Source organism: Pseudorasbora parva, chromosome 1 (assembly GCF_024679245.1).
Source record: "Pseudorasbora parva isolate DD20220531a chromosome 1, ASM2467924v1, whole genome shotgun sequence".
NCBI classification, from domain to species: Eukaryota; Metazoa; Chordata; class Actinopteri; order Cypriniformes; family Gobionidae; genus Pseudorasbora; species Pseudorasbora parva.
Window position 1 is genome coordinate 16370548 of NC_090172.1, and position 12861 is coordinate 16383408.

The window sequence follows — 12861 nt, forward strand, 5'->3', positions numbered from 1 at the left end:
ATGCTCACAGCACAAATGAAATATTTCAGTTCTGGGTGAACGATCCCTGAAACACCCACATACCTTGTAAAGTGCAAACGTTCGGACGCAGTACGTTGCCAACTCGACCGTGTCTAGCAGCGTGACCTGAATGAGTCCGTACGTCTCTGTGCCTCTGTTTGGCCAGTACTGGTCACACTTCACCTGCAAACACACACACACACACACACACCTCCATCAAACATGAATCATGCTCATTTAAAGCAAGAGAATAACTCCAGCGAGCAACACGATTCCCATTTCCTGCTGACAAGCGGATTTCTCAACACACGAGTGGGTTTTCCATGAGCCTGACAGATGCTATAATTACTATCTCAAGCGATCTGTCGCAATCACATTAAAGCTGGGCCCTTATTACCATTATAGATGTTGGTTGCATTGTGAGTCGCTATAAAATAGCGTCGCATTACTGTACGGCAGCCGCCCTGTCAGGAGGAAAAGAATAAAAAAGACGGAAAACACAGTTACAAGAAGAAAATCGATGTGCATCGCATGTTCAATGCAGGTCTGTCTAAATGCAAACAAGAGCAGGATCAGAATGATTATATACTACCGATAACATATTCGTTAGGACATTGTTTAGCTGTGAATATTTTGAAGCTGCAATCATTAAAATGCATCGAGACGTTCTAGCACCACATGACCAAAACTGTAATGGGAGGCTGCCTGTTATAGCCACACAAAGGCTGCAGGACAGCTGCTTTATGCGACCCTCCAGTCCATCTTTAAAGATTAGACCAGCAAGACAGAGCAGAAACGTCATTTTGTGGATTCATGCACAATTAACTATTCATGTAGAAGAATAAATGCAGGAAATTCAAGGCATGGATTTAAATTCTGCAACTCATAATGGCAGCTGAAGACGACATGATGCTCTGTGTCTTGCCTTAGAGAAGAAATTATAAGGAATCTGAGAAAACACACACACCACACGCACACACACACACACACACACACACACACACACACACACACACACACACACACACACACACACACACACACACACACACACACACACACACACACACACACACACACACACACACACACACACACACACACACACACACACACATCAATGGTGCAAATGAGGAAAAGATTAAATGAAATGGGGGTAAAATCTGCAAAAATTGTGGATGACATGGATTGTAATATTAATTAGACCAGCAATCAGTTTGACAAAAACGACAAAAGCTTTTAAACCTCTGTTTGAAAACAATTCATTTTGCCAGTAATTGATGTAATTTGTTAAAAATAATACAGTTATAACTGTGCACTTTTCACAAAGAGGGTACGAAATTGGACCAGAACAAATAGTCAGTAAAACAAGATGATTTACCATCAGAAAACCATCAGGAGGAGAAACTAAATATTATTTGAGTTGTTTATTTTCAATTCATATGACGTTTTTGATTTTTCCAATCCTGTTAGCCAAGTTTAAGACTTGGCAATATTCGCCAATAAATCTTAAGTTAATGTATTTCCCATAAATTAAGCAATTAGTACATGCAAACATATTTGCAAAAGACATTAAGGTATATACTAAATGTGCAACAGATAAATGTTTTTGGTACTTAACATTAGCTAATAATTAATATTTCTTAATACAATTATTTGAATATTAATTTAACTTGTCAATATTATGCCTTTGTTTTATTTTGTTAATTGAGAACTTCAAGCTAGGTTTATTTTTTTGTGAAATAATAATTTGGAATAAATTATGGGACACCACACTCTACAATATTCATTACAATTTCCATTTATAATAATATTTCTTTTTTTCTTTTCTTTTTTTGATCCAAAAAATAAGCAATTCATAAAAAACGGTACTACATTTTGAAGCTGAATCCAGTATTGATTAACTGGATATATTCTGACACCAACAAACACGGGACAACGATTGTAGTATGCGAATATGTATTTTAAAATGTGTTAAAATGTCATTAATATATACACTTGCAGTGCGCTTGCAGATAGACTCCATCTACGCTAGGGGTCGCACCGACTAGTTGACTAATCCGACTAGTCGACCTTAATGCTCTGTCATGACGCTTTAAGCTTGACGTCGACTTGTCGCTGGCCTATAGAGGGTGATACAGGATAAGCAATTTCCTGACACACAGGCTCTTGAACAATTAAATGTGACAAATAAATGCATACTCCGAGAGCTTTCCACAAGACATGTTTGATTACCATCTGGATGCTCAAAATTGATCGGGAGAATGCAAGCTTATTGTACACGTAAGTTAATCATCGCGCTAAACTGCGTGCTGCATTGCAACGCACACACACAGCCTGATCACGCGGAGATCGCGCGCACCTCACACAAAACCATCCAGTAGAGCAGAAATGTATTGTCAACAGAGTTCTGGGATTTATCGATAAAGTAGCTTAGAAACTGAAAAGTTCTAGCATATATTTCCTGATAACTAAAACTTACAGCTTCACTATTAGTAGAGAGACGCTGCCAGGTAGAATGAATTCACACACAATCACTAACTAATGCATTCACATGTAATCTTTATTGTGCTACTTTATCTGTATCTTATTCAGAACGAGAAGAAATCTGTGAGAAATATAACGACCATGTAGGACCAATAACCTTACGAGCCGTGCTGTCATATGCCATAGCTGTCCTGTGCACAAGAAGACCCGTGTTCACGTCTCAGCTCGGAGTTCAGCCTATTTTGTTCATTAATGACGTCATCAGCAACTAGTTGACGTCAACTCGACTTTCATCACATAAATGTCGACTTTAAAAAAACGGAAGTCGTTTACCCCCTAATCTACGTGCCCTTCTGATAGATACTCGTCTGGTCTGCACAGACAACAGTGTAAGCCAATCAAATCAACAGATGAGTAGTGATATCACAGCAATTCGTACCCTGGATCTTTCCTCCAGTTTGGTCATCATGACAATATTTGCACTCCTCTGCTCCCAGATCATACGCCAAAAATCTCCAAAGGTCTCCGGCAGCGCGCCTTGAGTGGCGATGTAGGCGTTCTGTTTGCGATAACCATCAATGTAGTTTGAGTTGATGTAATCGCTCCCTGGAATACCTGTGAAAACAAACAACATACAGAACACAATGAGAAAAAGTCAACTACGGAACAATGTGAGCTGTGTTTTTATCACATGGCTATTTGGATGCTAAAGTATTCTGTTTCAGTCTAGCTTTAAAATAAAATAAAAATATTTTTATTTTTTACAAACAGGTCGATTTTGAGATTTTGGTCTATTTTGCTTCTATGGGCTTCTAATGTGCTTTTATCATTCACATGGTGTAATGTGATGCCAGCCATGATGTGTTTGTTGCACGTTTCATCCCGACACGGTTATAATTTTTACGTTCAGAGCCACGTTGTTTAAATAGCAAATGCACCCATCTGTTCACCCATGAGCGTTCTGCTCTGAAAACAAAGTGTGTTCAAGCGCATTGTTGGCGTGTTGCTATTTAAAAAAAAAAAAAAAAAACACTGTGCCATTTGACTAATAAAAACCTGGTTTTCGCAGTATTTTTTTTGTGTTATTTAAAAGGACATAACGCGTGTGCACTAGGGATGGCTCGATACCACAATTTTGGCTTCGGTACGGTACCACAATCTAATACCGAAGTACCGACATCAAATCGATACCACAAGGTCTGATATTAGCGCGGGTATATTGCACGCGAATGAGAACAATTATACAAGTTTTGAGTTTATAAAGTGGGAAATTACCACAAATGTTTATTAGTAAATTAATCAGCAAAGCTTTTCACATCAAATCAGTCATTTGAAAACTTTCTTGTGAGAAATCATTTCAGCAAAAATCTCTCAAAATTAGCAAATTGCTTCTGGTTTCAAAAGACATCGCACTACACTAAAGCAATCTGCATAATCCGATTCAACATTTCACGCTCGTCTTGGGATGGAGAACGGAAATCATTTGAACATGCAAGCGATTTTATAGCATTTCGTAATAACAGTTACAGGAGATATGAGCTCATACGACACACACACACACACGCCTGTCACTTAGTCACGCTCGCACATTACACATTAAGTTTCCTTAAGCAATCAAATACACAGAATTATGTACAAATGTCCGTCTTTAGTGAATATTCACATAAACACAGTCGGGTGTGTCTAACGTGAATGTAAATAGTGTAATAGTATGCGTGCAAATATAATGAGATCTAAATGTCATTGGTTGAAACGAACGCTGGAGATTGTGATATTCGGTCTTATGTTAGGCTATGTGTGTGCGTTGATCAGTCTAAAAAGAAAATAAATGTCTAAATTAGATGGTTTGAATGGTTCACTGACCTGTCGATCTCTTAAGAAGTCTTAAAGTCAGGATAGTGACAGATGCTTCTTGGCTAGGTTTGATGGTTCTTCATCAGTTTTATAAGCAAAGTCATTACAAATGTCACTTCTACTCCTCTCTTTATTAATTCGTTTTGGGCCTCTTGTGTGAGATTCGACTGCTTTATCCATTTTGTTCGTCTATGTTGTTGTCACATTTGCCGGTTGTTTCGGGTCAGTTTGGGTAGCGCGCTGCCATCTAGCGGTGAACTTCGGAAAAGCAGCATATACCGAAATGTGCCAAATCATGATATCGTACCGTTTTAAATAAAATATATACCGGTATTTTTCCAGTACCGGTATACCGCGCATCCCTAGTGTGCACTGCTGATCACTCACACAGGGTACACATGCAGCAACACACAAACATTTTTAAATATTAAACATAAAAGGATTCCTCTCTGTAGAAGCGTTCAGTCTTTCCGTTTGCAAATTCTGCCATGTAAATAGTGAATCTGCCATGGTGCATGCTCAACTGGCTTTTAAAAGGAGTGGGAGATAAGATTGGTTTATTGCATATTACACCTCAAACACACCTATGACTTAATACGAGACTAAGTACAACCCTTTTGAATCATGTGCGTGTTGTGCTGATGTTTTTTTTCATCGCTAAACTAGCAAAAGTAGATTCGGACCATGCTTCAAACCATGCGCTCAGATCGTTAAAATAGGGCCCCATGTCTTCTTTCTGACTAGTGGAAAATAGCATCAAAAATATACATTTATGTGCTTATTTTATTGCACTTCACATATTTTTGTCTGTAGATTTCAATTACAATACATATCTTTAAAATATGTGCATTTTATTAGCATTTACATAGACCTGACTATACAGCTTCATTCCTATCGATTCTGAAGGTTTTTATAGAGGGGTTTGTTCATTTAACATTCATCTGACTCTATGCAACATTGTAATACTAAAACATTGTGTTTTATGATTTATGGAGCAATTAAAATAGATATCCAAAATCCCCTCAGTAAAAAACAAAAAAACAAATATCAACTCTAATGTTAACCAAATCAAACAATCAAACCATTTTGAACCTGGCTTTCAGATTTCTGTATGCAAATTAGTGCATATTTTACACGGTGTATTGTTTGCATATTTCAGCATAACATTCTAAGAAAACGTGTAATACAATACAACCGTCTCAGTGTGCTGTGATTAATCAACTGGGTAAGTATAATGATATTTATTAGTTATAATTAATTTCTATTCATTTGTAAAAAATAATTTAGAGACTTTTAGCATGTTGACTCTTTGTTCATTAAAAGCAAATCATTTCAAAACATAATGAATTTCAAAGCATAATGTTTTTCATTATGATCATGTTGCACATATGTGACCCTGGTCTACAAAACATTAGTCATTAGTCGGACGGGTATATTTGTGGCAACAGCCAACAATAAATTGTTTGGATCAAAATTATTATTATGAATGCAAAAATCATGTTCTGTGAAGATTTTGTAAATGTCCTACAGTGAATATGTCAAATAAATGACAAATTTTTGCACCCTCAGCTTTCAGATTTCCAAAAAGTTGCATCTCGGCCAATTGTCCTACCATACATCAATGGAAAGCTAATTTATTCAGCATTCAGATGTATACATCTCTCTCTTTTTTTTAAAATTTTTTTTAATGTCCCGTATGACAAGTTTTGTTGTCCAGAATCACATGAAAATGACAGATCAGTGAGATTGTCAAACTTTCAGATGGGACGTTTCTGCAAAATGGCCTCAAATCTTTATTTCAGATATACTGTGTGATTTCTGATGAGCATACCTTCATTTTCCATTAGAAAAAAACAAACAAACAAACAAAAAAAGAACAGTGGAATAAATTGAATCTAAGTGAATAAGTGTGAGAAATCTGGAGAAAACAGAGCAAGGCTTGATTTCTGCTGTTAAAGGGCTGACAGCGTGTCAATGCTGCAGCTCCAGCTCAGCTCACACATGCAACGGAGAGATAAAACTCATCATTCCCTCGTCCGCCCGACGCCTCCTCTCACTCGCTGTCTCTCCCTCTCTGTCTGTCTGTCTCACTTCCATGTGAATTATTTCACTAAGAATTAATAAATAAATTAAAAACTCTATGTTTTTCATTTTCTCGCTCGCTCTGTGACTGACAGGATAGAAAGACAATTAATCCTACGTTTCCTTCTCTCTTTTGGAGACAAAAGAGGCCAAAGTAATGAACAGACATCTGTGTGCATGTGCATTCGACCAACCATGTATATTTGACACATTATGACTGTTCCAAAATCTAGTGAGCTGCCTGCATTTTAAGGCCTCATAGAAAGGATCACTTGCACCAATAATCTATATTGTTGGCTTTTTTAATGTTGGCTTTTTCAGAATTTTAAATAAAGCAAAAAAATAAAATGTAAATATTACAATTGATATGTGCGTGTGTGTGTGTATGTGTGTGTGTGTGCGTGTGTGTGAGCCTGTTTATGTGGTTTATGAGGACACAAATTTGTATAAATACATGGGTATTACACTGGTATTACACTATAAATGTGGTTTATGAGGACATATCAAATGTCCTCATAATTCAAATGGCCTTATAAACATACTAAATGATGTTTTTTTGAGAAAGTAAAAATGCAGAATGTTTCCTGTGATGGGTAGGTTTAGGGGCAGGGGCAGTGTAGGGGGATTGAAAATACGGTTTGTACAGTATAAAAACCATTACGCCTATGGAAAGTCCCTGTAACCCACATAGACCAACATGTGTGTGTGTGTGTGTGTAATCACAAAGCACATACAATTAGTAATAATACTAATAACTACAGTTAAAATGAAAACTGAACATTTAAAAACAAATGCTAAATATTATAATTAAATATTATAAATAAATACTGAAAATGTAAGCAAATGGAATCAATTGTGAATTGAGTCATTAGCATTAGGATGCTGCCTTAGGTTTAAGAAAACAGCCATTTCCCCATCGTGTGTCTCAGATTGTGTTGTCTCAGACTGAATGCGAGCGGGCCGGTAGAGGAGCTGCTCCATCAGTGTTTGTGGTGTGTGAATGAAGCGTGTATATGTTTGATGTGGATTTTCTGCAGCGGTTCATCACACTATTTCATTTCTCATTGTGAAACACAAAGCAGGCGCGTTTATCAGGGATGGACACGGCAGATGGGCATTTATTTGTTTCATTGTTCACTGGTCGAATCTGTTATTTGACACAGTTCGGAGGGAAATTAGATGTTTTATTTTGGGAATGCTTTTTCACGAGCAGAAATCATTCAATATGAATCTGTAATGCTGCTGCAGACACTGAGAAAATTAGTTTCTTAATCAGTATTTTTGTCTAGTTTTCCAATAAAGGGGTTTGAACATCCTTAAAACAACACACAACACACGATAAAATATCAAGACTTGTGTCATGTACAAGCTCAATTTAAGATTGAAGATTGGTCTGGGGAGTGCTACAGTTCTACTGCACAAGAGTTGTGATAAACGAGCATAATTCAAATAACTCTGTATGCAATTGGATAGTCCTTCAACCAATCAGACCACAAGAGGCATCAACGGGCAACAACCCATCCCTTCTCTATCCGTCATCGCATTAAACCTGCCAATAGCGTGCCAGTTGGATAAGCCAGTCTGTGATTGGTTCCCGCAAAAGTGTAACAATACAGTAGAAATGAATGCACAGGTTTCCAGACTGAGTTGCCGGGTGAAATCAAATCACTGGCAGATCATGGTTTACCCAGTCTAGTTATATACGATATATCTCTTGAATTAAAGCATTAGTTCACTTCAAAAGGAACATTTCCTGATATTTTACTCACACCTGTATTATCCATGATGTTCATGTCTTTCTTTCTTCAGTCGGAAAGAAGGAAAATATTCCAGGATTTTTCTTCACATAATGGTTTTCAACTGCAACCAAAATGTTAAAGGTCCAAATCAATGCAGTTTCAAAGGAAGGGCTTCAGAGGCTCTGCGTGATCCTAGACGAGGAATAGGGTCTTATCTAGCAAACCGATGTGTGATTTAAAAAAATAAAAATGAATATACTTTTTAACCTAAATGGCTCATCTTGCACTGCTCTGCGACAATCACGTGCAATAACATTAAAAACATCACACTAGAAGTAGGCGGAGGTACCGCGCCAAGTGAACGTGCAGGGACTAATAGAAACGCTCTTTACCAAAAAACACTCCATCTTCAACTTCAAAATCATCTGACATCGTTGTTTTACCTTTTTTTTGCTAAAGGGCGTTCGTATTAGTGTTCGCATGTGCGTTGTGTAAACACGGGGGTAGTACTTCTGCCTACGTCTAGTGTGACGTTTTTGACGTTATTGCACAATCACTGACATGTCGCAGAGCAGCGCAAGATGAGCAATTAAGGTTAAAAGGTTTAAAAGGTATATTAATGTTTTTATTAAAAAAAATTAAATGACAGATCGTTTTGCTAGATAAGACCCCATTCCTCATCTAGATCGTGCAGAGCTTCTGAAGCCGTTCAAATCCCTTTGAACTGCATTGATTTGGGCCTTCAAAATATGTGAAATGATAAGAAAATCTTGGATGAGATGTGGAAAAGTAAAATATCAAGACATTTTCATTTTGAAGTGAACTAATCCTTTAAATTAATTGTTCTTATTTAATTTCTTGTTTTAAGCATACACCTAATACAATTTTGTATGTTTTGACAAATCAATTGTACATTTATAATTTGTTAATTTGTTAGACAATCATCTAATTGTCTAAACTTTTTCGTTAAATATTTTGTGTATTCATTTGTGGATTATGTTGAATTTGTTCATTGTTTTGAGTAAAACAAGAACAAGATTTTTTCTGAAATGATATGATGATCAAACACTGATGAGAAGAGAAGATCATACCATCGATGGCGGAGAGCAGGACCCTGGAGTGATCGTAGGCGATGACGTTAGCGTATCTGTTCTTTGGTTTATTCACCTCTAGGTTTGAGTGCTCCCATGTGAACTGCTGACCAGGATCAATTGACTAAGGAAAAATGAGGAAAACAGGTTTGTTAATGAACACACATTAACCATCAGAACGAAGCAAAGTCACACAGATGTGTTTCATTTGCATCCCGCATATGCTAACCCTTGGCTCAGACACAACATACTCTGAGCACTTCACGGCCAAAAATATCCATCTAAAATAGAAAGACGTGTCCTGACCCATGTGGTTATGATAAGCATTCAGTGCCTGTAAAAATAGAGTGCCGACTGTAACACGTCATATAACGAGAGAGTTCAGAAATAAACGCTGGTGCTGGGCGGTGAAACACAGGAAAATGCTTTATCACAAACTATTTCTATCCTAGTATACACTCACCTAAAGGATTGTCAGGAACACCATACTATTACTGTGTTTGACCCCCTTTCACCTTCAGAACTGACTTAATACACGTGGCATGGATTCAACAAGGTGTTAAAAGCATTCTTTAGAAATGTTGGCCCGTATTGATAGGATAGCATCTTGCAGTTGATGGAGATTTGTGGGATGCACATCCAGGGCACGAAGCTCCCGTTCCACCACATCCCAAAGATGCTCTATTGGGTGGAGATCTGGTGACTGTGGGGGCTATTTTAGTACAGATAACTCATTGTCATGTTCAAGAAACCAATTTGAAATGATTCGAGCTTTGTGACATGGTGCATTATCCTGTTGGAAGTAGCCACCAGAGGATGGGAACATGGTGGTCATAAAAGGAATGAACATGGTCAGAAACAATGCTCAGGTAAGCCGTGACATTTAAACGATGCCCAATTGGCACTAAGGGGCCTAAAGTGTGCCAATAAAACATCACCCACACCATTACACCACCAACAGCAGCCTGCACAGTGGTAACAAGGCATGATGGATGCATGTTCTCATTCTGTTTGCGTCAAATTCTGACTCCATCTGAACTCCATCTACTACCATCTGAATATCTCAACAGAAATCGAGACTCCTCAGACCAGGCAACATTTTTCCAGTCTTCAACTGCCCAATCTGCTCGGTTGTAACAAGTAGTTATTTCAGTCAAAGTTGCTCTTCTATCAGCTTGAATCAGTCGGCCCATTCTCCTCTGACCTCTAGCATCAACAAGGCATTTTCCCCCACAGGACTGCTGCATACTGGATGTTTTTCCCTTTTCACACTATTCTTTGTAAACCCTAGAAATGGTTGTGTGTGAAAAATCCCAGTAACTGAGCAGATTGTGAAATACTCAGACCCCCCCTCTGGTGTCAACAACCATGCTACGCTCAAAATTGCTTAAATCACCTTTCTTTCCCATTCTGACATTCAGTTTGGAGTTTAGGAGAATGTCCTGACCAGGACCACACCCCTTAATGCATTGAAGCAACTGCCAAGTGATTAGATTAGATAATTGCATCAATGAGAAATTGAACAGGTGTTCCTAATAATCCTTTAGGTGAGTGTATATATAAACAATGCAATGGATGAATGAACAACATACAAATAAATGAATTGTAACAAATGGAAACATCTACACAAAAATGAACAAATAACACACAAATTAATGCATGTGTGACTATGCATATATTTATTTGAATGAATAAATAATGAACAAGTTATGACAAATATTTAACCAATTAGCAAATCAATAATTAAACAGATTAATTAATTGAGTTAATTAAACAAATGCAATACAATGGATGAAAGCATAAATAATCCACATTGAATGAATGAATGAATGAATGAATGAATGAATGAATGAATGGATAGATGGATGATGGATGGACAGGCAATGAATAGATAGATAGATAGATAGATGGATGGATGGATGGATGGATGGATGGATGGATGGATGGATGGATGGATGGATGGATGGATGGATGGATGGATGGATGGATGGATGGATGGATGGATGGATGGATGGATGGATGGATGGATGGATGGATGGATAGATAGATAGATAGATAGATAGATAGATAGATAGATAGATAGATAGATAGATAGATAGATAGATAGATAGATAGATAGATAGATAGATAGATAGATAGATAGATAGATAGATAGATAGATGGATGGATGGATGGATGGATGGATGGATGATTCAATGAATGAATGAATGAATGAATGAATGAATGAATGAATGGAAATTAAATGAACAAATGCATGAATGGACAAATGAAAAAACACATTAACGAAAGAAAGAAAGAAAGAAAGAAAGAAAGAAAGAAAGAAAGAAAGAAAGAAAGAAAGAAAGAAAGAAAGAAAGAATTATCCATTTACAGGCAAATTAATTATTTATCTGCAAAAATGTATAGATGGAAAGAAATCACAACAATATAGGAATTAACAAAGAACAGAATGAATTAATATGAATGAATGAATGAATGAATGAATGCATTAATAGTTTACAAAATGCAGTCCTTCGCCATACACGACTCTTCCTGCAGTGACACTCCTCTATACATTTCATCAGGAAGTCACAGGATTGAAGGTTTCAGTACTGAGCATTAAAAACAGGTGTCTGCATGAAAGCGCTGGAGAACGCGGGATGAGTCTGCCAGTGAAAGAGCTTTTGTGCACAATATGACCCCAGCGTCAGTCTTATGTGCAGTTTGCAATTTTTTCCCATTTACTTTAATAATGAAATTATTCAGTCTCCGCAGTGTCTTTTGAAAATGAAAAGATGATACGCATCTGCCTGCGAGCCAGCTCTCCGCGTTGACAAATTTCAAATTACAGTTTTCAGAGGAGCGTTGAATGAATGAAAATTGGTCCCGTAAGCGTAGAGGGGAAAGTAATGTCTTCATGCCTTGAATAGATTTTAAAGGATCACACAGAGATGTGCTCCCTTTCAAATGGCGCTTTTGTCCACTGATGTGCCCTTTCAAACGAGAGCAGACGACTGCAAACAAATCGTAGCCCCACTTGGACAAATTACACTCCAAAATAGCAAAACGATAAACGCTCTGAGATTGTCAATAGCCAAGACAGATATTTCACATTTGCCTGCTGAGTTTGGCTGCTGAGAGAAGAGAAGAACGCTGCTGTTTTGGTAGTAAAGTGCTCACGCTTGTTTGTGTAACCTCTACAATAAGCAAACGGGGCCCGATATGAAAAAACGTAAATTGACAGTGGTGCTATTTTTCTGCCAGGGCGAGTCACTGCGCTGCACCATAAAGCGTCACTAAAGATGACAAATCTCCAGTTAAGCCGCGTCATTCTGCCCAAATCTTTTGAAACATTGCTTGTGAACTCGCCCGATTCATTGTGCTGCTGAAATTACTTTCCGTGCCCATGCAAAACCACCCCAGAATGACAATCCCGTGTGTTTCAGCTCAGCTCTGGCAGTCGTCTTGGCGGAGCTCCACGTCTGACCTCATGCTCAGTTACCGCAGACCGAGGGGCCTGAAAAGAGTGCCGATCCCTCGCTCTCACGGACCTCTCCACTCAAATAACAACCCATAGGGAAACAAAAAAACTGAGTATAATGTTTTGGCCCTGTCTCTCCCAACTAGAT

At 37.9% G+C, this 12861-nt stretch overlaps 1 protein-coding gene across 28 annotated transcripts in view; it reads right to left on the bottom strand.

Moving 5' to 3' along the window:
* Positions 1 to 12861, bottom strand: part of LOC137055698 (receptor-type tyrosine-protein phosphatase delta) — a 633917-nt gene that overhangs the window by 17982 nt on the left and 603074 nt on the right. For all 28 annotated transcript variants that reach the window (XM_067430762.1, XM_067430433.1, XM_067430164.1 and 25 more), the window contains 3 exons: positions 9254 to 9377; positions 2927 to 3102; positions 64 to 183 (listed from right to left, as the gene is read on the bottom strand). In XM_067430762.1, coding sequence (XP_067286863.1) covers positions 64 to 183; positions 2927 to 3102; positions 9254 to 9377 — 420 coding nt within the window. The remainder of the gene's footprint in view (positions 1 to 63; positions 184 to 2926; positions 3103 to 9253; positions 9378 to 12861) is intronic.